The sequence below is a fragment of the Hoplias malabaricus genome, chromosome Y, assembly GCF_029633855.1.
Source record: "Hoplias malabaricus isolate fHopMal1 chromosome Y, fHopMal1.hap1, whole genome shotgun sequence".
In the NCBI taxonomy this organism is placed as follows: Eukaryota; Metazoa; Chordata; class Actinopteri; order Characiformes; family Erythrinidae; genus Hoplias; species Hoplias malabaricus.
Window position 1 is genome coordinate 76,303,894 of NC_089820.1, and position 25,580 is coordinate 76,329,473.

General features: G+C 41.6%; 1 protein-coding gene across 1 annotated transcript in view; it reads left to right on the forward strand.

The window, feature by feature from the left end:
* Positions 1-7,320: 7,320 nt before the first annotated feature.
* Positions 7,321-25,580, forward strand: part of LOC136678656 (dual specificity calcium/calmodulin-dependent 3',5'-cyclic nucleotide phosphodiesterase 1C-like) — a 71,705-nt gene continuing 53,445 nt past the window's right edge. Inside the window, exons 1-3 of the mRNA XM_066656743.1 lie at positions 7,321-7,405; positions 12,994-13,047; positions 13,616-13,787. Coding sequence (XP_066512840.1) covers positions 7,321-7,405; positions 12,994-13,047; positions 13,616-13,787 — 311 coding nt within the window. The remainder of the gene's footprint in view (positions 7,406-12,993; positions 13,048-13,615; positions 13,788-25,580) is intronic.

The window sequence follows — 25,580 nt, forward strand, 5'->3', positions numbered from 1 at the left end:
TTTACGAATAATTTTGATCCTGTTTTTTTTTTAGTTGGAATCTCTTTCCATCTGTTTCTCTCTCTCTCTCTCTCTCTCTCTCTCTCTCTCTCCTGTGCTCTGACTCACTGCTACCATTGCACTTCCCTATCCTCTCTCTCTCTCTCTCTAAAGGAAGCACCATCCCCTGAGGGGGCCCGAAATATTCTCCCCCCCTGGGCACTTGTTCCGCTGTTGCCATGAGCATCGGACAGTCACGAATCCTGCTGCAGCCCCCCGGGACCCTGAAGCAGGGGGGGACACCAACCAACACTGCCTTAATGACATAATTAACACATGTTTGACTTTTATTTTCCAAAATAAGAGTCAGAGTCAAAACACCCCTGTGTCTTTCTGACACATAAAGAGTAGAGAATTCAACAAATAAATATAATACTCTTCAAAATAAACAGGTTTAAACAACTTAATGTTATTAGAAATTATGTTAAATATATTGTGTTTTCTGATTTCACAGTTAATATTCATTATTTATTGGTAATTAGATGTTGGTTGAATTTTAAGCTTCGTATGATCATTCCAAACACATTCAGTGATGTTCTTCTCAGAACACCAGAGAGCTCCACCTCCTTTCAGACCCATAGTGTAGAGTTGTCTTCTCACAGCCGAAGATGGACAGATAACAGCCGTGGATTTGACTGTGGGTCAGATCGACTGCGGTGGCTGTGTTTTCTCTTCTGTGTGAAAGACTTGAGTGCTGTGTGTCTGATGAGGAACATGTCGGTGCGACACCAGGTCTTGCGTGGTTGTTAGGAGTCACCTTTTCTCTATATCTCCGTTTGAAATTTACATTCATGATGTCCTTGCACACTGTCGATAGACTCTGTCTGCAGTCCTAGTCTTTGAAGACCTCAGCACAAACATATTTGATGTTTTTCTGCATCAGCTCATAAGATTGAACTCGTGGGTTTTGTTCCTGAGATTAAGCTCACTGTGCTGGAACAGGAGCAGGGATCTGATCTCCAATTAGTGCCTGAAAAAAGACGTCCCTAATTTGTGTGTAAACGTTAGCAGCAGTCAGGCACAAAGTCCATTTGTCTCATTTTAAGTTTTAATATATTTCTCCCTCCTGTTAAAACTAATCTGTCCTGGCCATTTACGGAGTGTGGAACTGAGACTAATTCCATCCTTTCACCAGGCACCAATTGGCCTCAGTTGTCAATTAGTGTGAGTCTTCAGGACGCCTCTCTCACACTGTTGCCTGTAAGGACAGGCTTTCTCTGCATTATAAGGTGTCAACCTTCAGTTTATTTTTGAATATATATATATCTCTGATCCGCTGATTTGAAAATTAAATCCTGTCAAAGTGGAGGTGTCGGGGGAGGGGAGGATGTCAGGTGTCAAAATAGCCATTGAAATCAGTGAAATATTTTCTAAAATATTCTAATTATAAAGAGTAGACAGTGTGTGTGAGTGTGTGTGTGTGTGTGAGAGAGAGAGTTTCAGACATTGTGTGGGTTTAAGAATGAGCGGAATCAAAACTCTGTCAGACTTTGTGATTGCATGTTAAAGAGTGCTCTGAGAGTTGACCTGAATTTAAAAAGGCCTCTGCCCACTATATGGCTCTTCGGAAGTGCTTTAAAATAGTCTATTTTTAGCAGTTTTTACTTAGAGGTTTGAAGCTGGAGAAGGTGATTTTGTAGAAATCATTGTGTTTGAAAAAAAAAAAAACTTTTAAACACTGGAATATATATATGGCTCTTTTGTTATTCTTAATATATTCTTAATTTGCTACATTACTCATTTCCTTCATTTATATATAAGCGTAGCAGGGTTTGTTTTGATGAGTTTATCAGTGTGAAATGCAACCGCACGCTTTGAATGATTAGTTTTTTAACGTTTTTCTAGCTCGAGATTGAAAACGTAAGGAGTATCCATTAAAAATGGGCTTGTAGTGAAAAATGATGAAAAAGAAAAGATGAAAGTGTAATGCAGAAACAGAAATGACCATGTACTTACACTTACTTTAACAGAAGCAGGTGATTTTGTAGGAGCCAGAGTGTAAGGTTTTGAAAAAAATCTAACCGAAAAAGCCCCACTCCCTTCATTTAACCCTCCTTCTAAAGGCTGATTTAAGATCGTGCATTGAGTCAGTGCGGAGTGTATGATGTTGCTTGTGTCCTACACTGTTTTGAGCGTGTATATTTGTGCGTTGGTGTCTGTGAATCTCTTAATTCACAGACATTCCACCTTCAAACCACTAGTGTAGTGTTGTGTGTTTTATAATCTGTAAAGTACACAATGTAGGGGGGTATAGGGCCCTATTTGGGACAGAGTGTATTTTACATGGGCGGCAGGGTGGTGCAGCAGGTAGTGTTACACAGCTCCAAGGGCCTGGAGGTTGTGGGTTCGATTCCCGCTCCGGGTGACTGTCTGTGAGGAGTTGGTGTGTTCTCTCTGTGTCCACATGGGTTTACTCCAGGTGCTCCGGTTTCCTCCCACAGTCGAAAAAACACACGTTGCAGGTGGATTGGTGACTCAAAAGTGTGCGAATGTGTGTGTGTCTGTGTTTCCCTGTGAGGGACTGGCGCCCCCTCCAGGGTGTATTCCTTGTGCTCAATGATTCCAGGTAGACTCTTGACCCACCGCGACCCTGAACTGGATAAGGGTTACAGATAATGAATGAATGAATGTGTTTTACATGCAATTCCAGGTTAAGACACAAATACAACATGGGTTTGTCCTACTTTGCTGCAGTGAATTCTTTTGCTTTTAGTGTAAAGACTTTCAGTCAAATGATTCATTCTGGATTATGAACACCGCTCCAACTCATCCCAAAAATGGTGGATGGTGCTTTAACACTCCTCTGCTCCACAGCCTGAGGCTGGGGTGTTTTAAACTCACTGAGCTAACCCTTGGCATTGAGCATGACGAACGTAGACTCAGTTGCTGTTGGTGCGCCTTAAAAGCTGGGCCCAATTATTATAAAGAACACATCAGATTTGTTAATTCTCTTGGGTATTTTTAAGCAGAACTTTAAGACATGCTTTAACCTTGAAAAATGACCTTCTTCTGATTTCCCAAATGACCATTACTCTACTTTATAAACATAGATACGCCTGAAGTTGGCCTTCCTAACCTTGTAGATATAAGGAACAAAGACGTTGACATGTAAGTGACTCTTCAAGAACCCATGTGTTTCCTCTAGGTTGGAGACAGCTCTGACATTACCTTAAATGTCCCTCTAATGAGGACCTATGTGGGGAATACACCCAGTACCCGGCTGCTCACACTCTCTTAATTACTTGGATGTGTCTCCACAGAAACAGCCGTGAGGAACAGTTTATCCGGGGCGGCTTCCCTCCTTTCCGCTCTCCGCTGACGGACCTGGCACTAATGAGCTTGTTTATACTCTAATGTTCGCCATCATAATCAACACAGTGTCACGTATTTATTGTTTCCCAGCACCTCTCCTGGCGTTGTCAGGAATCGTTGTACAGTCGAGATGCTGTTCTGAGATTTTGTAATAGTGTGAAGTTCATTTTGCTTAATTCAGTGCGGGGGCAGTCCCACTGCCCACCGATCGTGAGCAATACTAACCTCCTATTAGATATGACACGCTTAAAGAATAAAAGAAGCATGAAATCTGTTGGGATCTAAATGGTATTTTGCTGCTTAAATTGTGAAAAATGGCATAAAATAACTCTTGGCAAATCTGAAGAATCATATTGAATCCATTTGTACGTAAACATTGCTGCTTTCTTTACTCTTGTAGAAGACAAAGCAGGCCACATACCTGTAGAAGTCACACTTTGGGCCAGTTTGACGTGGTCAGCACGTATCTTTGCCAGAAATGGGCCAGAGCTGTTTGGTGACCTGTGGTCAAATGAGCTTTTACAACGTGGGCCACCTTTGGTTGCCATGAAGTTCACATTGTGGGCAGTGGGCAATCAATTCTACAATTCTACTGTCTTAGTCCCCTTTCACTCTGTTCTTCACTGGTCAGGACCCCTATGTGACCACCACAGAGACAGATTTGGGAGGTCGATCATTCTCATCACTGCAGTGACACTTAGTTTGTGTCGCGCTGCTCTGAGTGGATCAGACACGGCAGTGCTACACGAGTTTTAAACACAGTGTCCACTCACTGTCCACTGCGTTAGACACGTGTATTTCAGTGATCCACTTTGCAGGCGAAAATTCAGAGAGAGTAACTCATCTGTGGCTGCACAGTTTGTGTGGATCGACCAAAGATGAATTAAAAAAATGTACCAGTAAATGAAAAAAAAAATCAAATTCTTTTTTTTTTTGACAAAAATACCCATGGATCAAATAAGTTATTCAACATGACATTCATGAACATATGCAAAGGCCTGTGGATATAAACTCTCCAAAACTAAGCAGACAGATATAACCCAGCTTTCTGTCTTTCCACTCAGAGCCTGTTGCCCTTGGTCCACACAGATTGGAGCAATGAATAAAAATGGCAGAACCCCAATTAAAGAGCATGGCTTTGTTGAGCAAGCCTCCAAGTTTTCTGCCTTTAAAGCCAGTCTCCATCAGCATCACCCAGCCACTGCGGTTGCCTAGTGACGGACGCTCGCTGCAGAGATAGAGTACAAATAACACGACCTTGTGAAAAGTGCCGTGTTCCACATGCACATGAAAGAAAGCCAAAAATGTTCCTCCTGCAAAGAAAATGGCAGTAACCCACTTTCAGCTCAGCAGCAGAAGATGCTCCATCACAACTGAACTAGTCATGAGCTACAATTAGCACTGAGACAGCCTCCACTCCTCTACAGCTGCTAGAGGAGAGAGAGAGAGAGAGAGAGAGAGGAGAGCAACAGATAACTGTTAAAAGAGAAATTAAAGGATGCAGAAACAATGATCTATGTTCTCTTTCAGCTTGAAAACTAATGCTGCATATTCTTTTTAATCCTGACATGTTCCAAAATACACTGAATGTAACATGAATCTGTAAAACGCAGAAGGTTCAAAATAATCATTTATTATTGCTTCTTTTCAAGACACTTGCTTTAAATTTCTCTAATAAATATGTGTGGATCTTCTTTCCAAACCTCCAAGGTTCAATCCCAGAAGCAGGATTTTTATTCCTTCTCATGACCCACGTCATATACATGAGTCTACCACGAATATTCTCTTTTCAGTTGTGACTTCTTACCAGCTCCACATACTTTAAGGCCTGTGTCAGTGGCAATTTCGACACAAACAGCTGTGGAGGTGTGTTTTCTGTTGTCTCTCAAATGTAGAAGCTTTAAGTGCTGTGTTTCTGGTGGGAAACCTTTGGTGCGACACCTTGCGTGGTCATTAGGGCTCACACGGTCTGTCCACGCTATGGCTTTTTTCTTCCTTATGCATGTGGATCATCTTATATCTATGGCTCCATAGTTTTGCATAAGGATCTGCAGTAATCCGATGTGCTGCTGCACTATCGCTAGCTGTGATCCGGTAATCCAGAGCGAGTACAGCTTTGAGTGAGTGAATCACAGGTCTGACAGAGCCACTGAATGACTGTGAATCACTCTGAATCAGTGTAAGTGGTAAACACAGCTGTAGATTTAATGGGTTTTCCTCTATAGGAAACACTCGTGTGTGTGTGTGTGTGTGTGTGTGTGTGTGTGTGTGTGTGTGTGTGTGTTTGCTGTGGATTAGAACAAGATAGCCAAGCAGAGTAACTGAGGGTTCTTCTCACAACCTCACACACATTACTTCAGCTCAGTCTCTGGAGAGCTCTCTCTCTCTCTCTCTCTCTCTCTCACACACACACACACACACACACACACACATCAGGTGATTACCTTTTCTCACATCCTGTTTTAGACCGAATGTGACAACACTATGAACATGTTACATCTATTTCTCTGCCCCTCTGTATACACACTCATGTGTGCTCACCATGTAATATTAGTATCAAATGGTGAACCCAGTACTGGGAAATGGGTTATTGGCTCACTGCTCATGAGTGTATTTTGTATATGTGTGTGTGTGTGTGTGTGTGTGTATAAAAGATTAAGAGGACTTAATATAGTTCATACAACTATAACAAATGCCCTGCATTTAAAAGTGAAAAAAGCAATGTGATTAACTGTGAATCATAAATTTATTTGTTGTCAGAACTGGTTTAAAACATGACACTTCCAAAAAGGCTGTGTTTATATGATGCTATAAGTACTACTTGCTAAACCTAGCCCCTCCCCTTGACTATGATTGGTCCTAATCACTGTATTGTTTGTTCTGATACCGCCCTTCACTGTTATTGGTGCTTATTGCCACGTTGTTGATTGTGGATTCTCTACTTTGTTGTCATTGGTCCACTTTATGAATTCTGTGTTCCCATGGCAACAAAATGTACATTCATTCTTTACTTAATATAATATTTTTGTAGATGGGTTGGCTGTGTGTGGACTTTCAGACAGGAGTGAGTGAGTGTGTGAGTGAGTGTGTGAAGTCCTGTGATGGACTGATGCCCTGTCCAGCATGTGTTTTTCTGCCTTGAGCTGTCGGCTCTCTAGAAAATATCTGAGGTTTGGTGAGCACAGTGGGGCATATCTGCTGCCATCACATCATTCAGGGGGATGCTGCACATGGGTGTTGTTTTAGAGTCTTCCCTAACGTTCCAAAGAAATGGAAAGTGCTTTGGGGTCTAGAAAAGTTAAATAAATTTACTGATGACTGCATGTTTGGATTACAGCTGTATTTTCATTTCTTTATAGTCTGAAGTAAGATGCCAGCTTAGGAAGGCAGCAGTGACAAGCTTTGTGTCACACTGTGTGATTCCAGCAGTAAATGAATTGAGTTGAAATGAAAATTACATAGCTGCTAATAATCAGGATCTGTGGAAGCAGTCATAATTCAGAACAATGCTCATTATGCATGTGACTGTATGTGTGTGTGTGTTTGTTCTGTGTGTGTGTGTGTGTGTGTGTGTGTGTGTGTGTGCGCGTGCCAGCAGGCACAAAAAGACAGTAACAGTGAGAGTGACATAAAAGAAAAGAGAGAATGAGAGAGAGAGAGAGAGAGAGGAGAGAAATAATGTGCTTTTTCTTAAGGGACTGAGAGGGAAGGTCAGGGCTGAGCAGAGCAGAAAGAGGAGGAGGAGAGAGAAAGAAAGCGAGAGTGATTGCTTCCTCCCCATCACAGCTTTACTCTGGAGGTCTTTCACACACACACGCTCACACATACACCGCCGAACCTTCTCACACTCCGCTCCACTGTGTAACCAAACAGTAAACGCTGAAATTAAAGTGAATCCAAAAGTATCGGAGTAGAGGTGCTTCAGAGAAGACGGACAGACTGTAGAAAAAAAAGAAAAAGAAAAAAAAGATGACCGAGGCAAGCTCCAAGAAGAAGAGCTATAAGAAAGGGAGGAGTGCCACTTTCAGTATTGATGGATTCAGCTTTACAATAGGTAAGTCTCACGAGGAGAGAGAGAGAGAGAGAGAGAGAGATCATCTAACAATGCAAACCCTATGATAATCCTGTCTGTTGGATGCTTGAATTGTAAAAGAAATGGCTTCATCTTGTACATGAATTCAGTCATCAAAAGTTGTTATGGCAACATGCAAAGAGCAGAACTAGCTAAAATCTGAGTCCTGTAGTGATATTGAGCCCTTGGTTTACTACTGTGTTTATATGTGAAGTGCCTCATGGAACTGGCTCTTACTCAGTTATTCACTCATGTTCAAAAATGTGCTTCAAATGTGGAGTTATTTAGTACTTAGCTGCAGTGACAATGAAGAAAATATGATAAGAAACGTGATGCTGCAGTACACTCACATACAAAAACTTGTGTGGTGATACATTTTGCTGTTACTGGAGAGACTTTGTGGTCCATCTTATAACCTTTAGTTATGAAATATATTTACTACGGTTTACCTTTCTTGTAGATTTTGAGATGATTCAACTTCACAAATCCCATTTCACTTTTATTTGGTTTATTATTTAAAATGGTTTATTGATTATTTACATATATTCATATATACGTGTACACTTCATTTTTTTCTGCTAGTGTAGTATCTAGAGCAAGATTTACGGGTTTATAAACTATATTAATATATTCTTTAAGGTGCAAAAGTATTCTGAAAAAACTATATCCATTTAAGGATTGATTTTTGGGGAAAGATTTAATGCTAATGCTAGGAAGCTAAATATCTTACTGCAAAGTTGTGTCTTTAAATCATTACTCTAATGAAAACAGTGGGATTCTCGGATGACAGACTTAGAAGGTGAGGAAAAAACAAGCTAACAGCTAAAGTTAGCATGGTAGTTGCCTGGCTAGATTTACTAGCCCAGCTTCTTGTTATATTTACAACATCTGTCACTTACTGTTCACTACTGAGCACTGTTGTCAGTTCAGCGCACACATTTTAAAATTTGGTGAAAAATTATTAATATTGACAAAGCCAAAAGTTTTATGTTTGATGATGATGTCATGTTTCTTGTTTGTTCTTGAAAGCTTTTCAGTGGATTTTACTGTTCATGTTGATATCGAATTATATTGTGATATAAGGTGGCGCAGCAGGTAGTGTCGAAGTCACACAGCTCCAGGGGCTTGGAGGTTGTGGGTTTAATTCCCGCTCCGGGTGACTGTCTGAGAGGAGTGTGGGATGTTCTCCCTGTGTCCACGTAGGTTTCCTCCGGGTGCTCCGATTTCCTCCCACAGTCCAAAAACACACGTTGGTAGGTGGATTGGTGACTCAAAAGTGTCCGTAGGTGTGAGTGTGTGAGTGAATGTGTGTGTGTGTGTGTGTTGCCCTGTGAAGGACTGGCGCCCCCTCCAGGGTGTATTCCCGCCTTGCGCCCAATGATTGCACTTAAGCTCTGGACCCACCGCAACCCTGAACTGGATAAGGGTTACAGATAATGGATGGATGGATTGTGATAGAAATTTTGGCCACAATGTCTAGCCCTAGTTTCTCTCAGGAGTTCCTTTAAAGGAGCATCTTGTTTTGAATCTTGTTTCTTCTTCCTGGTGTCAGGGAGGACCTTTTTGTTTTTGAATTTTGTTCCTCTCAGTTCTTCTTTCTCATGCTCTTAAGAGTTTGAAGTTCCTCTCTGTGGTTCCTTCTTGTTTTAAGGAATGTTACCTTTTCTGTTTTGGTTTCTCTCAGTGGTTTCTCCATCTGCCGTTTTGGAAAATATCTCTAGGGAGTTTCTTCTTTTCAGTCTTTTGTTCACTGTGTGGTTCCACCTCATGTTTTAAGGGAACTTTTCATTAGATATCTTTTTATTCCTCATGTTCTTTTGGAGGATTTATTATTTGAGACTTGTTTCCTCTCCATGGTTCTTCCTGATGACATGAGGGTGTTGTTCATGACATTGTCTTCCTTGGTGACACAAACAAGCTTTTCTGGAATGCTGCATTGTTATAAACACTATACCTCTAAATGAAATTGAACAGACTTCAACATAAAGAATTTCTTCAAAGATTCTCAGCTCCTTCAGATATAAGTGGATTAACCTGAGCAGTGTGCTAACAGCATCAGAATATGATTTATTTCCGTCTGGTTCTTCCACACTCCGTTGGCCATTAGAAGCTTATAAATATCTGAGAACTGGAACAGCACCAGCAAGACCGGCTCTGTGGAGGGGTCCATTTGAGGTGACAACAGGGGAGAGCGCCATGGCAACCAGAGATGGGGTTAGAGGGCGATGTCTCGCTCTTATACACACACACACACACACATACACACACACACACACACACACACACGCACACACACGCACACACACACACACACACACACAAACACACACGCACAGTGTGAAAGCTGTTAGACCTTTTTGTTGCTGGCATCTCTCCTGTTAATGTCTGGTCTCTTAGGGGGTGTTTTAAAAGCGGAGGCATTGTACATTAAACAGTTTGGTAAAAAGAAAAAAATACCAGAATCACTGATGTAGCTAATACAGCTGATCTAAACATAACAAATAAAGTAAGGGAATTTGTGTTTGGTAGATTATTTCTTTTTTTAACAGTGCTCCTTGGCATTAAATCTTATAACATTGCAAAACTGTTAATTTCCCTTTTAAATGGAACCACATTTGTAAGGAACATTGTGGGATGAGCAGTAGAGCTGAGTATGTGGGTTGTGCCCATGAAAAATTTGTAGCTTATTGTGCCATTGACTCGTTGGGTGTTTGGTGGACTGGATGATTGAAGTTTGAAGAAACAAGACATTGGCCATTTAACAAACAGGTACCTCAGTAGCATGTGGAGGAACCATACACAGCCACAACCTCCTCCTCATGTTGGTCACCAGACTAGTCACACACTGCTGTGGGATGGCATTCCGTTCTACAATCAGCATTTGTCGCATGTCAGCCAATGTGGTTGTGTTGGTCACTCTGGCACGAACAGCACGCCCAAGCTGATCCCACAAGTGTTCTATGGGGTTGAGGTCAGGACTCTGGCAGGCCATTCCATCCTCTCCACTCCCACATTCTGGAGGTAGTCTCTAGTAAACCCCGCTCTCTGGGCGAGCGTTGTCATCTTGGAGGATAGAGTTCGGTCACAGACTGTGGAGAATTTCATCTCGATATTTCACTGTATTGTGATTGCCTCCAATGATGACAAGCCTTGTTTTTACAGTGAGGGAGATGCCGCCCCACACCGTCACACATCGTTAGCAGAGAGGATTTGGCAAATTTTTCATGGGTGCAACCCACATACTCAGCTCTACTGCTCATCACACAAACGCATGTTCCTTACAAATGTGGCACCACTTAAAAGGGAAAGTAACTTTCCAATGGTATAAGATTTATTGCCAAAAAGCCTTGTTACCACAAAGAAATAATCTACCAACCACAAATTTCCTTACTTTTTGTGCTATGTTTACAAATATCTTATGGTGTCAGAAGTTCAATTATTTAGCTAATAACCCACAAATCATCTTTGTCCATTGTTATTAATTTACCAGCCAAAGTAAGAGTTCATTTGACACATTTTAATTGTGAGATCTTGTGCTTTAAAAGAGTCAGGATTTGGGGATTAGATAAATATCTGATATAACAACATGGGTAAGGCTTTACCGTGTTGGAAAGGCTTTGTCTTGCTAAAGCGCTAAAGTAGGACTGCTTCCTAAAAGTAGGTGCTGCCATAGTAGTGTGGCAATAAAACAAGCAAAAGTTTTACAAACTTGGAGCTTGAATATTAGAAATTAGCTTTTCATGAAGTGTCACGCTTTTATAAGCATTCTGATTCAGATTACAGTTCAAAGGTCTGAGGCCAGCTGTTGGCTAAAGCGATTCACTGGGCTATAAGCTTCTGTTAGCCTGTTAGCTACATTAGCCTTAGTAGCTTAGTAGCTGCAGGGCACAACTGAAATCAAGCAAACCTCAAAGACCCAGCTTGTCTCGGCTGAGTGAACACATCAGTGTAAGTGTACAACTGTGCAAATTAGATTTTTATTTATTTTTTTCCCCAAAACTGTTCCTCAAGGAAGAGTTAATTCTGGGTGTAATCACCAACAAATGAGCTTCCTCAGGGTTTAATATGGAGACAGATCACTGAGCACTGTCCAAGCGTGAGAATGTCTCATACATGTAAAAAAAATATCCTGTTTTCAAACCAAAAAGAATGTGCTGAATGAGAAAAGAAAGATCACAACACTGATTGGTTGCAGACAGCGACTGAGCTCTGCTCACACTTTCGTTGTACAACACCCCTGTGGCATTTTCAAACATCTGGCTGTCTCCATGGCAACCTGGACCCAGCCGGGCAGGGTGGGGGTCTCCGTGGGCGATGTGTTTCAGTGTGTTTTGGTATGTTTAGGCTTTTTTTTTACACTGGTTTAGTGGAGCATGCCTCAAGCCGTTTCCTCCTGATTTTCTGCCCCTGACGGATCCCTGCTGTGGGAGAGTGGGCCGACCCGGACCCCTGGACTAAAACACCCCACTGAATCTAGCCTCCTGAGGCTTTCCCACTAATTACACAGGGATAGATCTGAGGGCAGCTGACTGTAACCAGTGGGATCGGGGGGGCTTCAGAGCAGGGATGGAAGGGGAAGGACAATTTAGTACTGGAAGTGTGTACAAAATACTGTACATGCTTTTTATTCATACAGTAAACAGCTTGTTATCCAGTGTGGTGTACATGGTAAATATAAATATACAAATATATTCAGTATACAATTCATATAATAAAAACTGTGGAGCGATGCACATTGCTGCTTAAGCCACCCTCCTTTAACCTGTTAAGAACACTTAAACACAGCATTTTTCCTGCAAATTTTTAATGCGCAGTCTAAGAAATTACATATAAAATATTAAATGTGCCATATCTACTACACGTATTTTCTATTCTTTTTTGGTAATATGTTCAATTCTGCAGGGAGATGGTAATATAAAATGTTATAGTTTGTCTTTGTCTTTTACGTTCTCTTTAATATCAACAAAGTTCACCTGTGAGCACTACATTAGCCTCATAGCCCAAGAACAAAAATGAAAGAAGCCAGCTATAGACACCAAACCAACGTCTTTGAGGAATATGAGAAAAATGGTATGAATCCAAAATAGTTTCTGTATATATGTATTATGTATAACCTTTAAAACTCCCATGAGTGACCAGTAACAGGTCAACACCCCTAAACCCCCTTACACTGGGTGAGGGACCATTCTCTAGAGTGATGGAGCTCCATCCACCACCTTGCTGGAGTTGCATTTGTGATAATAAATGAGATTTCACATAGTGAGGTCTCATCCTTTGTGTGGCCAAAAAAGCCTGATCCTGATTTTGTGTGGTGTGTTTATGTGTGTGTGTATGTGTGTGTGTGTTTCAAACCAGAATCTTGTGATGTTTTCATTGCATGGGATTTTATTATGGGAATTTTATTGATTTCCCTTTATAGAATACAACTCTTTGAAGCTGCGAGTCCTGTTTTTGTAGTCACGGGTAATAAGTGCATGTACATAATATTACATAGCCACACTATCCTCTCTCTCTCTCTCTCTCTATATATATATATATATATACCTTTATCTTCCTTTCTTTCTCTCCAGTGGCTAATGAAGATGGAGAAAGCAACAGCAGCAGGCCACTGGCTACCTTTGCACGTAAGTGTTCTCCCCTGAGAATGTGAAGAAAAAGAAAATAATAGTAATAATAAAAGCAGCAACATCACTGACAAGGCAAAAGAAACAGACTGCCTCAGGTACAGCAGCTGCAAATTTCACCTCCAGTCGAATGAGACCATTTTTCAAGCTGAAGAAAGTAATTCCTGTTTACAATTACATTGCCTCAGTGCAAACTCAGAGTTTCTAGAGTTAATAGAATGTACTCTCTTTCCTATTACCAACACCATACAGCCCAGGGGCAGTGTGAGAAACCCTCAGTAAACACTGCGTATACGATGAAAGAAAATTGGCCTGTACTGACAAGATTATACCGCTAGATGGAGGCAGTGCAGCGTCTGGACATCACACCACAGTCACCCCCCCCACCCCCCCACCCACCACCACCACCACTACCACCACCACGCATCATCTTTGACAATTTTTTGTAGAACTTTCTTTGGATACGTGTGATTATCTGGTCAAATCATTTAAATAGTTTGTAACTTGTGCTGTGCTTGAGTCATATACAAATGAGAAAAGTATCACTTCTGTATCATGTTTTAAATAGGGTCCAAATCCCAGAATGCTTTGTGGAACACCATCACTGCTGGTATGGGTGTCAAGGAAAAGGTTAGAGGCCAAAAGAGCATCACTGATGACCCGCGCAGCCCTGAGGAGATACTGGCTGAGGATTTTCCTCCCACAGAGGGCCCAGACGTCCTGGAGAAGACCGCCATCAGGTTCAGTAGCTGTAGCTATCTCTTTGTCTTTTTTCTTTCTACTCTCTCTCTCTCTCTCTCTGTCTCTCTCTCTTTTTGTCTCTCTCTGTCTCTCTCTCTCTCTCTTTCTCTCTCTATCTATCTGTATCTCTCTCTCTCTCTCTCTCTCTCTCTCTCTCTTTCTCTCTCACTCTCTCTCTCTATCTGTATCTCTCTCTCACTCTCTCTGTCTCTGTCTCTCTCTCTCTCTTTCTCTCTCACTCTCTCTCTCTATCTGTATCTCTCTCTCTCACTCTCTCTGTCTCTGTCTCTGTCTCTCTGTATCTCTCTCTCTCTCTCTCTCTCTCTCTCTCGGCTGTGGATATTAGCTGGCTTTTGATTTGCTTTGGCACATGAATGGGTTTAGTGCTTTATATTTGCACACAATGTTGTTACCAACAGCTGTTTTTGTCTATAATGTATGAATACACCAACACACACACAAAAGCACCCAAACAAAGGAGTGCACACACACACACACACACACACACACACCTATATTGTCTGGGCTGACCTTGTTACTTTGGATGGGTCTAATTAACAATCTGTGTCCATCTCCACTGATGCATGTTACCCACTTATTTCGTTGGCGTCATTGGGTACTTTTGGTCTGGCCCCATTTTAACACACACACACACACACACACACACACACACACACACACACACACACATACATGTCCAGAGTGAATGAAGGAGTTTGCACAGGGACAATTGATTCAGTTTGGTTACGGAAAGTAAGCAATGAGGTCATTTGTTGCATATTGAACAGCTAGCTGCGTGCAGCAGGCCTCACTTTAGTGCGCACTGATTGATTGGGCCAAATGCCACCGCTATCATGATGTGCTATTTGAGTAATAGAATAAAGTACATGCTCACAGAGAAAGAGAGACATTAATTTCAACAAAGCTTTCCCAGGAAGACCCCCTCGGTGGCCTTGTGGGTTCCAGACTTTGTCCCCAGGATAAAAAGTGCTAAAGCAACAAGAGAAAATCAACATCTGTATTCAGCAAATGCCAACAGGCCGCCAGTCCTCCTAAGAATATGTGTGTGTGCGATTTTGATATTAGGCCTGGCTCACTTGATTGCACAGGTGTATAAATGACACAATAGCTTGTTTTTTTTTATCAACGTGATGTGCATTTTGTGAGGGATTTTTAAAAAGCTAAAGTAATTTGCAGATTTTAAGCCACAAAATCCTGTGCTATTCATTCATACGTTTATTCATTCCTTGTCTGTAACCGCTGTGTCCAGTTCAGGGTCACGGTGGGTCTGGAGCCTACCCAGAATCACTCTGCGCAAGCTGGCAACACACCCTGGAGGGGGTGCCAGACTTTCGCAGGGTGACACACACTCACACATTCACTCACACACTCACACCTACATTTGGACCTTGGGAGAAAACCGGAGCACCCGGAGGAAACCCACGCAGACACAGGGAGAACACACCACACTCCTCACAGACAGTCACCCGGAGGAAACCTACGCAGACACAGGGAGAACACAGTTCCCAGGGAGAAATCAGTTCCATTCCCATCCATTTAATAATTTAATAAAATAAAGCCAATTTTGCTACAACAGGCGGCACGGTGGTGCAGCAAGTTAGTGTCGCAGTCACACAGCTCCAGGGGCCTGGAGGTTGTGGGTTCGATCCCCGCTCCGGGTGACTGTCTGTGAGGAGTTGGTGTGTTCTCCCCGTGTCCGTGTGGGTTTCCTCCGGGTGCTCCGGTTTCCTCCCACAGTCCAAAAACACACGTTGCAGGTGGATTGGCGACTCAAATGTGTCCGTAGGTGTGAGTGAATGTGTGTGTGTCTGTGTTGCCCTGAGAAAGACTGACGCCCCCTCCAGGGTGTATTCCCGCCTTGCACCCAATGATTCCAGGTAGGCTCTGGACCCACAGCGACCCTGAAATGGATAAGTGGTTACAGATAATGAATGAATGAATTTTGCTACAGATTAGTTTCTTAAATGGTTGTATTGTGATGACCACGTTGATAATAAGATGTTATGATAAATAGAATATACAGGACACATTTAAAGCCATGTGTAAAGAGGGCCCTAAATGTTGAAGTTCCCCCTGTGTGTGTTTCTCAGTATTTTATCCTGCTGTACACTTCCAAAGAATCACTTTGATGCTTATATTCGCTCGTACAGTAACTTGTGACCATTGACCTTGGGGGTATTTTCTCCACCCACAAGTTGTAGCTTGTGCTCCTTGTCAATGGAGAGAGGGGAAGCAATTTTCTGCTTCACTAAGGACAGCCATTGAGTGACAACCATTGACCCCAAAACTGTTTATAAAGAGAGTGAACACACACACACACACACACACACACACACACACATACAGATGTTTTTGGCACACCTGGAAGAAATGCTTATGTTGAAAGTGGGTCTTGATGCCTTTGTATTAGGTGGGTAAGGGAAAACGAGCCCAGCACATCACATACAGCTTCTACTGCACCTTCTCCCATTACGCAATGAGAATTTGCAGAGAAAAATACTTTGCCAAATTGAATTTGAAAGAAAATGCAATGTCAAACTTTCTTTAGTCACGGAAAACCAGGTTAAACCAGAGAGGAAAACTCCGGACCTTCTAAGTTGGGAACAAAAAGCTTTTTATGGTGTGTAAATAAACGCAGCCAAAACCAAATGTTTGATGATGTGTGCGCTAGATAGTTCATGTTCAAAAGTGCCTTGGCTTTAACTGCAAAAATAAAATGTTCTCATTGACTGGAGCACAGTTATAAACAGTTCTGAGCAGAATTCTCTGCCAGGAGCGACACGCCTGAAAATCCTTGTCGTTTCAAACCAGGCCTCTGTTTTGTATCATACAAGTTTCATGAAACAGCTTTTGCAACTCCCCCTGGCATATGGTATGGTTTGAAGACATACACACACACACACACACACACACACACACTTATACAAACACATAGTCATACATCTCTTTCATTGCTTGGGAAAGCTTTAACTGAAGGGTTTGTCATTTTCACCAACAGGAAGAATCAAAGGCACAGACACCTTACTAAAGTATATAAGCACACACACACACACACACACACACACAGTATCAGACAAAGTGCATTCCCAAATCATCACATGCATGCATATCTCAAATAAACGTACTTGTGCCATACTCTTACGTACAAAAGAGGTTCCAAGATGGCTGCTTTTTGACCTGGGGGACATCTCTGGACCTGATTCACTGGAGTTTCACTGGAGTTCATTTGTGAAAAAGGCTTAAAATGTTACAGGGGTGAGACTAAACATGGGGTTGGAATTTAATTATGTTATTATTTCATGCAAATGTCTTCTGCTTCATTTTAACCAATCCAAGCATGCATTTACAGAAAAATAGATTCACTTTGTTCATTTCATCCTGGAATCTGCTAGGTTCAGAATATAATTAGAGCCATGCATTCAGTGCCTTCAGTAGAAAATCAAGCCACGAATCCAGTGTGAAGGAGTTGTACAGAGATGAAGTGGCGGCCTGTCTGTGTGATTGATCACATTTGGTTTATAGGTGAAATTGTGCTCCAAACCCTTAAAAGTTCATGTTCAGACGTCAGCTGTTAGTGACTAAAGAGGTGGCACCAGCCTCACTCCTCAGTTTCAGTAACAAAGCATCTGATTATACACCTAACCCACTGAATTTGTTTGCATATCAGCTCATGGAGAGTCCTCTACCTCGAGGGACCATCTTTGTGAAGATAATAATTCTGTGTTACGTATTTCCACCATGAGAATAAGAGGCATTTGATTAGCTTTGCGTTAAATATTCATAAGTCGCCCAGCTGTCCCTAATGTGAGTGTTATTGATGGTGTGGCCTGCCAGCTCTTTTGGTACTGGATTCAAAGTCTGGCTGGAATGTGCCACGGAGCACTGCAGTGTCATTAGCAGAGTTGCAGTAACACAGTCCCAGTCAATTGCCTAGCGCTTATGGAGCATGTGTTTGTGCTCGTTAGGACCTGTTGGAGCCTTTCATGCGCCACCATGTGATGAACGGCTAAAGAGGAAAACAAGGTGAAGCAAGTCAGCAGGACTTACCTTCATATTTACACATAGATCAAGCTTATTAAAGCACATATGTTATGCTTTTTTTTAGCGCTACACTTCTCCAGGTTGCCATTAGCCGTATCAAACACACACGCATACACTCAAAAATCCCACACTGTTTCAAGTTAGGGGGTGATTTATTTCCTAGTTAATTGGATGACATGCATTGTGATGAACTGTGTGCTTGATTAATGCATTGACTCATTCTCAAACTGACCACGTTCAGAGCTCCTCCTGACCTGTGTGCTCCCATTCTGCTTCACATCCCACTGTACCTCAAAGGAGAGTATTTGTCATTATTAAAAATAATGAGCATACTGGAAATTACATCAGTTTCCTTCCACTAAAAATTAAAGCTGTCTGCTCAGATGGCTTAGTCCTTTTTCTCCTTTAAACTTAAGCACACTTTTTTGGCAGTTGGCAGAAGGTAAGGCTATGCTGTGTAGCTTTGTGCTAGCGCTACATTAGCTGCACTTACAACTATCTAACATTACCCTTGTAACTTTTAATCTTAGGAAAGCTATTATCACTAGCATACAGTCACTGTCCAAATGAAAACATGTATCTCCAAATTCTTATTTTAATTTTCAGTGGAAGTCAATTTAAAAAGAATTTACCTTTTGGAGCATTTTGGAGCACTACTTTTGGTTCATTCTTCAGGACATTGTGAAGGACAGCTGCTGTGTTAAAATGATGTAGTAAACTAAAAATCCACAAAAATGGAGCTACACAGGACAATATATTCATTGCTGTTGCTACAGGATACATAAAGAACTACATTAGCTGGTTAACTAGCTGACATTTGGTGTTTGCTTCATCATGAAATCGTGAGTTCCTTTCGTTATGCCACTGTCATCGTGAAGCCCAGGAATAACCCGATCTCTCAGTGTTGTCAGTGTTGCTAGCCATAGCAGAATAAGATATTAGTGTTCTCTTCTGAGCGTGCTGAGATTTTCAGAGACATTTTTCTAACACCTGTTGTGGGTCAACAGATGCCCTAGCTACAACAACACCAAAAAATAATTATAAAGTGTTACTTTATACTGTTGTTACTATTGTTTAGATTATATCAGTATTCTCTTATTTTTAGCTGTCAGTGTCAGCTTTATTGGTCTCCCCCCATTTTAGCTTATAGCAGCCTGGTTTTGTACAACTGGAAATAACTACCCAGAAGCAGATTGCCTGATGATAGTGGTCCAAATCTTTTTTTTCCCCCTGCTGTTTTACGCAGCCCGGAGCAGCCACAGACAGTGGATTGTTCCTCTGGGCGTGTTTTTTATTGACATTTGCTGTAATGCAAAGTGAATTTTGGAAGTGTTTTTAGACAACTTTGACAGAAGACACTGTCCACACAGCAATCATCTACTGGGTGGAGGTTCCCATTTATATTATCAGTTTATGTGTAGGTCTTTCAGGAAGTGTATGTGTTGTTTTGAGAAATCCTAGCAGTTTGTGGTGTTAGGCAGAGAACCAAAACATTGAATTATCTGTAGAAAGAGGTTGGAAGCAGCTTTCACAGAAGTTCTCATGAAAGCCGGTCATCACTGGAAAAGTGTTCGACTGAAACGACAGCTGGCAGGTCACTGTTATATGACTGGATTGAGTAAGTTAGTATTCCAGGGGAAAAAAAAAGTCTGTCCAAAGGCTGACAAAGCCTTACATAGAGTGGTGTACTGGTTGGCTAGAACTTTCCACAAAATGGACTGCACTAAACGTTTCCACAGCATTTGCCAAGTGTTAATGACAGCAGGCTTAAGCTAAACCTGCAATTCATTGTCAGCGGGGTATTGTCACACGTGCATTCTAGAGGCAGGACTCCAGTGTGTGTATGTGTGTGTGTGTGTTACACGATTTGTATGCTATAAAAATATGGCATGCCTTTAAGAGAATGAAGTGTTGAAACCCATAGGAGTGATTTCACAAGATCTGTGCCAGATGGAAAATGAATTATTTTTTCACGTTGAGAAATCCCAGTTTTTGTTCCCTGTAGTTTCAATTCTATACTGTTCTTAAATGAAAATCACTGCCAGATTTTTCTACCACAGTAAACATTTATTTGCAAAAGGATAGTGATATATTTCCACTGCAATAAACTTTTTAAAAATGGGTGGAATCAGTTCAGGATTGCTGCAGTACTGTCTGTTATTAAGCTATGTTTAAAGCATGTAATGGCAGCACAAATACCTGTTACAGCCAGACCACTTACATATCAAGGACATCCTAACCATGGATCACTAAGCATTCCTCTGTTTGCCACTAATGCCCTTGAAATTCACAGTTTATATATGGTCCCCATTCTCCCCCCCTCCCTTCTCATATATAGGCATGAAACATTCCATTTTCCATGAAAAAAACTCATGGACCATGACACGTTAACCCTCTACATATATCATTAACTGTCCGTCTACCATTTTGTACATTCATGCTGCTTCCTTCTGCATATATTAAGCTCCTTCAAGGCTTCTGCTAAACACATGTTGATTTTTACTCTTGATAATAAGTTGTTGGGGCGTTGGAGCACTGTTGCAGAAGCTTTTCTGCTATTTTTAGACCCTGTCACTGTTTATTTGTGGTTCAAAGTTGTAATCACCAATACAGTTCAAGCTTTCTTAACTACTTGAAAATTTGTGGGGGTCTAGGAGAGATTCAGCCACCCAGCTCAGGGATTAACCTTGGTCTTCCCGACACTAGGAGATGGGAACAGGAGCCAAGTATGTCCTCTACCTCATCCAGTAAAAGCATGAGCCTCTATATATCCTCTTCATCCCACTGACATGCACTGCTCATGATGAAAAAGGTGTCTCCTATAGAGCGGGAGTGTTTTGGCAGAGTAACATCTTTGGCACTGACCCCTTTCATCTACTTAAGTCCTGCTCTGATGAGGTCCTATTTAAGGGTCTGGACCATTCCCTACCACTTTGGTCTCCTTCTAATGAGATCACTCTATTAAGGCAAGCCACACGCCAATACATAGCCGTATATCAAAGCGACGAACATCAGAACCGATAATACAAATCCTCCACTGTCTGTAATTGAACACAAACAGCATTTATATTGGCATTGGGCTTAAAAAACTAATTAAAAACCATTAAACATCAGTTGTGAGTGATTCATCTCACACATTCTGGAAATAAATCATAATTCTACGGTATAAACATATACGAGCGAGTGGGCATCGCAGGAGAGCAGCTGATTTATAAACTACTCTTCAGTATTAATGCTGTCCTTGTGTTACAGGGATGATAAGCTCCACCCAAGGTTATAAAGATTGAATAGTCAATAGTCAGCTGAGTTCATCTATTGACCTTCTAGGAGGGTGAAAAGAGCTGGACTCTACTGCACGGTCAGGTGGGTCAGGTTTGTATTTGTTCATTGTTGGAACACCAAAGAATAACAGAGCTGACCCACATGACCCTCTGGCTGTTTCGTGCAACCCTCAGCAGCTCTTACACTATACACATATGTATATATATTGTATGTAAACAAAACCTGCAGGTATATATATGTATATACTTTTGAATAGTATTGTGTGGACACTGCATTTTGCCAGGTCTATATTTATAACTGAAGGAGTATCAAAAAAAAGGGCTTAAAAAACAGTATGATAAAAAAGACTTAAGAGGAATTCATAAAAATAAAAGCTGGAGTAGGTGATTCTGTAGAAACCCGAGGGTTAATTGACTGAACAGACAGCCTTTGCCCTAGTTTGCACAAGTGACCTACATCATTGTGAGTGTTTAGACTTGTGGGTTGGTGTCTGAGTTGCGCTGCCAAACCACTACGGCTGAACTTGAAACATCGTTCTCCACCCTATGTAGTGCACAATGTAGCAGTGTAGTAGTATTAGGTTTATAAATCTGTGAAGTGCATTATTTAAGGAGTAGGGCGCTAATTGGAACAGAGCATAGTTTACATTCTGTGCCAGGGAAGAAACAAACACCAAGCTGGCACTTCCTTCCTGTGTTCCGGCACCTCATAGGGAGAGTGTGTTATTATTTTGCCGGGAGGCGTATGTATTTTTTCCTATGTTCCACCATTTTTTGTTTCCTCTGTAGGCTCTGTAGTGTGTAAAAGAGGGCTTTATATTTCTGAACTTCCTTGGATCAGCTTGAACTTCATGCGGACCAGTCGTCATTGTGGTCTCTGTTGCATAGACGCATAGATACATTTCTTGGTAGCATATGGCATAGGTTTGACAAAGAAGCATAAATTTTTCAACTGTAAAAGCCCCATTCTCTTCTAAAGCCTTTCTTCTGAAGCCTGTCCTCTAAGACATGGCCACATATTAGGTTTGATAAGTCACACAGAGAGAAGAACACAACGCCTCACTGTCCCACAGTATCCCTCTACCTCGTGTCTCATTCACATGTAAGAAATCACTCAAAGATGTTCACTCTGGCTTGCTCTCTGGATGCATCCATCGTCTTTTTGTTTGAAAGCCTTCTCCTTCCATGTGTCTCTTTAAGTGGGAGTCTCCAAGAATGTGTGCAGGGTCTCTGAGGGTGATGTAGTAAACAGGCATGTAAGCCGACTCCAGATAGTGCGGTCCCATTGCTCCACAGTCCATGGCTCCAGTGCTGGAGGTTTTTACCCCTTGGTCCAACAATTGCTATTGAAGATGTTCATGTGAAACTGCAGCCGAGTACAACCATTGAATATAAGGGTCGCTACACACTCGGCTGTGAAGAAAGCCAGCAAATCAGGTAAAAAAAAAGGGCCTCTTCTTTATTCAAGCCAATGCCCCGCTCACATCATTAAAGTGGGCAAAACACAGCCTGAGAAATGTGTCCGTTTCTCTGATGAGGGCTTTATTTCTGATTAACCTTCTAAGATTCTCATGTGCTTCAGGCTGCCCTCTACAGTTAATTTAGTCTCGCTTGGGGCCATGACCCTATTTTGACCTTTGTTATGAAACGTAGCCTTCAAATCACTCCACAGTGAGAGTGTGTATCGATAGAGGATACGGCATAATCAGCACACACTCATAAATTCTGCCAATTCAACACCTGCACATTGAGGTCATGATGAAGTGTGACTGCAAGTCTATTCATCACACACTCAGATCAATGCACACACTCAGTGATCGCAGGCTTTGGCAGCTGTAACCAACGAATGACTTTTAAATACAGATATTTTCAGCTGCTTGGATGTGGGGTGGTGTTGTACATATTCAGTGTAGCTTGAGAAATATAAGAAATTACTTTTTAATGTCTGTACAGTCATGTAATTCATCACAGTTTAATTTATGTGTTTATTCATTCATCTTCTGTAACCATGTCATGCTGTTCAGGGTCACAGTGTGTCCAGATCCTCCACGGAAATATAGTGTGCAAGGCATGAACACAGACTGGTGCCAAACCATCACAGGGCATCATAGGGAACACAACCTGGAGGTGGCGCCAGTCCTTCACAGGGTTGCTAAAACTGAAAATGTAACTCCATAGCAATCAAAAATTGTATTTTGCTGTACTACGTATATAACTGCATATAGTTAAAGCAGGTATTAAGTCAAATCCATGCATTCATCGGTGTGAAAAAGAAATGAACTAAAAACAGAAGAACATTCAGTCAGTTACTTCAAAGAATTCTGGAGGAATGTAGTTCCCCAAATCCTAAGTTCAGTTTAGAAATTGTGTTGATATTTAGCTCTGGGGTGGCCAGTCCATTGTTCTAAGAGCAGCAGCAGCTTCTTTGTTTGATTTGCAGATTTTCTTCATTTTTGTCTTACTAGGGAGGTCATTTGTCATTTTGTTTACTAGGGTGGCACGGTGGAGCAGCAGGTAGTGTTGCACTCAACACGGCTCCAGGGACCCAGAGGTGTGTCTAGGTGACTGTCTGTGAGGAGTGTGGTGTGTTCTCCCTGTGTCTGCGTGGGTTTCCTCCGGGTGACTGTCTGTGAGGAGTTTGGTGTGTTCTTCCTGTGTCTGCGTGGGTTTTCTCCGGGTTCTCCCGTTTCCTCCCACAGTCCAAAAACATAAGTTGGTAGATGGATTGGCGACTCAAAAGTGACCCTAGGTGTGAGTGAATGTGTGAAAAAAAAGCATTGTCGTCTCACAAAAGAAGAACCTGAATTCCTACTGCATATTTGTTGAATATAAAAAAAGATTCTGAATTACAACATGTTATTATAGGGCATTTTTGGTCTCATGCCTGAGGGTTAAGGCACAAAAATGTTAGATAATGGACCGATTTTGCCCTTTGCCCCAGCTATTTCCGACTGTGGTGTAAATGCAGGTGTTGTGTGAAAGGATTTTCATTTCTCATCAACAAGAATCTCGGAAATGGATGATTCCTTCCAGTCCACAGACAACGGTTCAGCCTCACATTTTATCGCCCAGTAATGTGTGCAATAAGGTGGATTTATGACCTTTCACCTTAATGTGCCGACTTGGACGTTGCATTTTTGTGGGTTTGGGATTCGGCCCCAGTCCTGTTACTCTGTGTTCTTCTCACCATGAATAAAAGGGCACTCTGGAAATATGGGGAAAATGGACACATTTCTCGACACATCTGTTGTAAATATGCTGACCCAGTTCTTATAGTAGCAGTTCTACTGTTTCTAGAGTGAGATTTAACTGGAAGACCCCATTTTGATGATGTATATTGAAGGTGAAACCTGAAAAGTGGGTATTTGTAGGCAGACATTTTTAGTGTTTAAGTTTTGGTTCACCATTATGACATAATGACAAAAATCTAGTGACTTTTTAGCTTTGCGAGTACAGTTTTGGCTTTGATAATATATAGTCAGTACCACAAATGTGTCTAAAAAGTGCAGTGTTAGCATGCTAGCTGTTTCCCTATCATTGTCTGCTCACGTAGGCAATCACTCAGGTTACTGTTCTGCTAATGTGCATTTAAATATTCAAAAGTGCGATGTGATTTGTCACAGTTGCAAAACTTGGCTGATGTTTTTGTGCTGGATTTGCTCAGGGACTCACCTAATATAGTCTGTTGCTAATATCACACGGTGCAGCTAGCATATGTTGCAACAAACTCATTAAGATGAATGTTTGAAACAACAACATGTTGATGAATGAGGAGATAAAAGTATGAGGAAAAATACATGTTTAATCATTCTCTTTTTTCCTTTTTTTTGTGAGCTGCAAATATCTTAATCATGAAAAAGAGCAGTGAAATATCAAAATGTCTTCCCCTTGTGAATCTTAATGGATGGCAGATGTGTGTGTGTGTGTGTGTGTGTGGGTGGGTGGGTTTCAAAGAGCTAGCATCATGTTTCTAAGTTTTAGCATTCCTGAAGTACTACCTGCTTTGTTTGGAAAGGTGACACATTCCAGAAATGGCACTCACATCTCAAAGTGTTTTTTTTAGCTTTCTTGCTAATTAGCTCATCAGCGCCTTTCTTCACCAGATGCTACTTACTGCAAAGCGCACATTTCTGAAGTGTTCATCCTGATGAAACCAACTCACACACTGTCAGAAGAACACCAATGCCACAAACAGCCTAGATATAGATATATATCTTTAAGGTCCAAATGGGTTCCTTAAATGCTATATTACATTGACACTCCTGTGAGAAAAGATGCCTGTGTGTACCTCAATAACGTAGTCTTGAGTGTGTACATTCTCTGAGCTTGTGATATTCAATTGACAAGCAACTCGCGCATCCTCCTGTGAGACCTTTCCTCTGTCAACACGGCTGCTGGGGAAAGGCCTATGACATTTGCGAATCCTTGCCTTTGTAGCCTGCGTTGTCT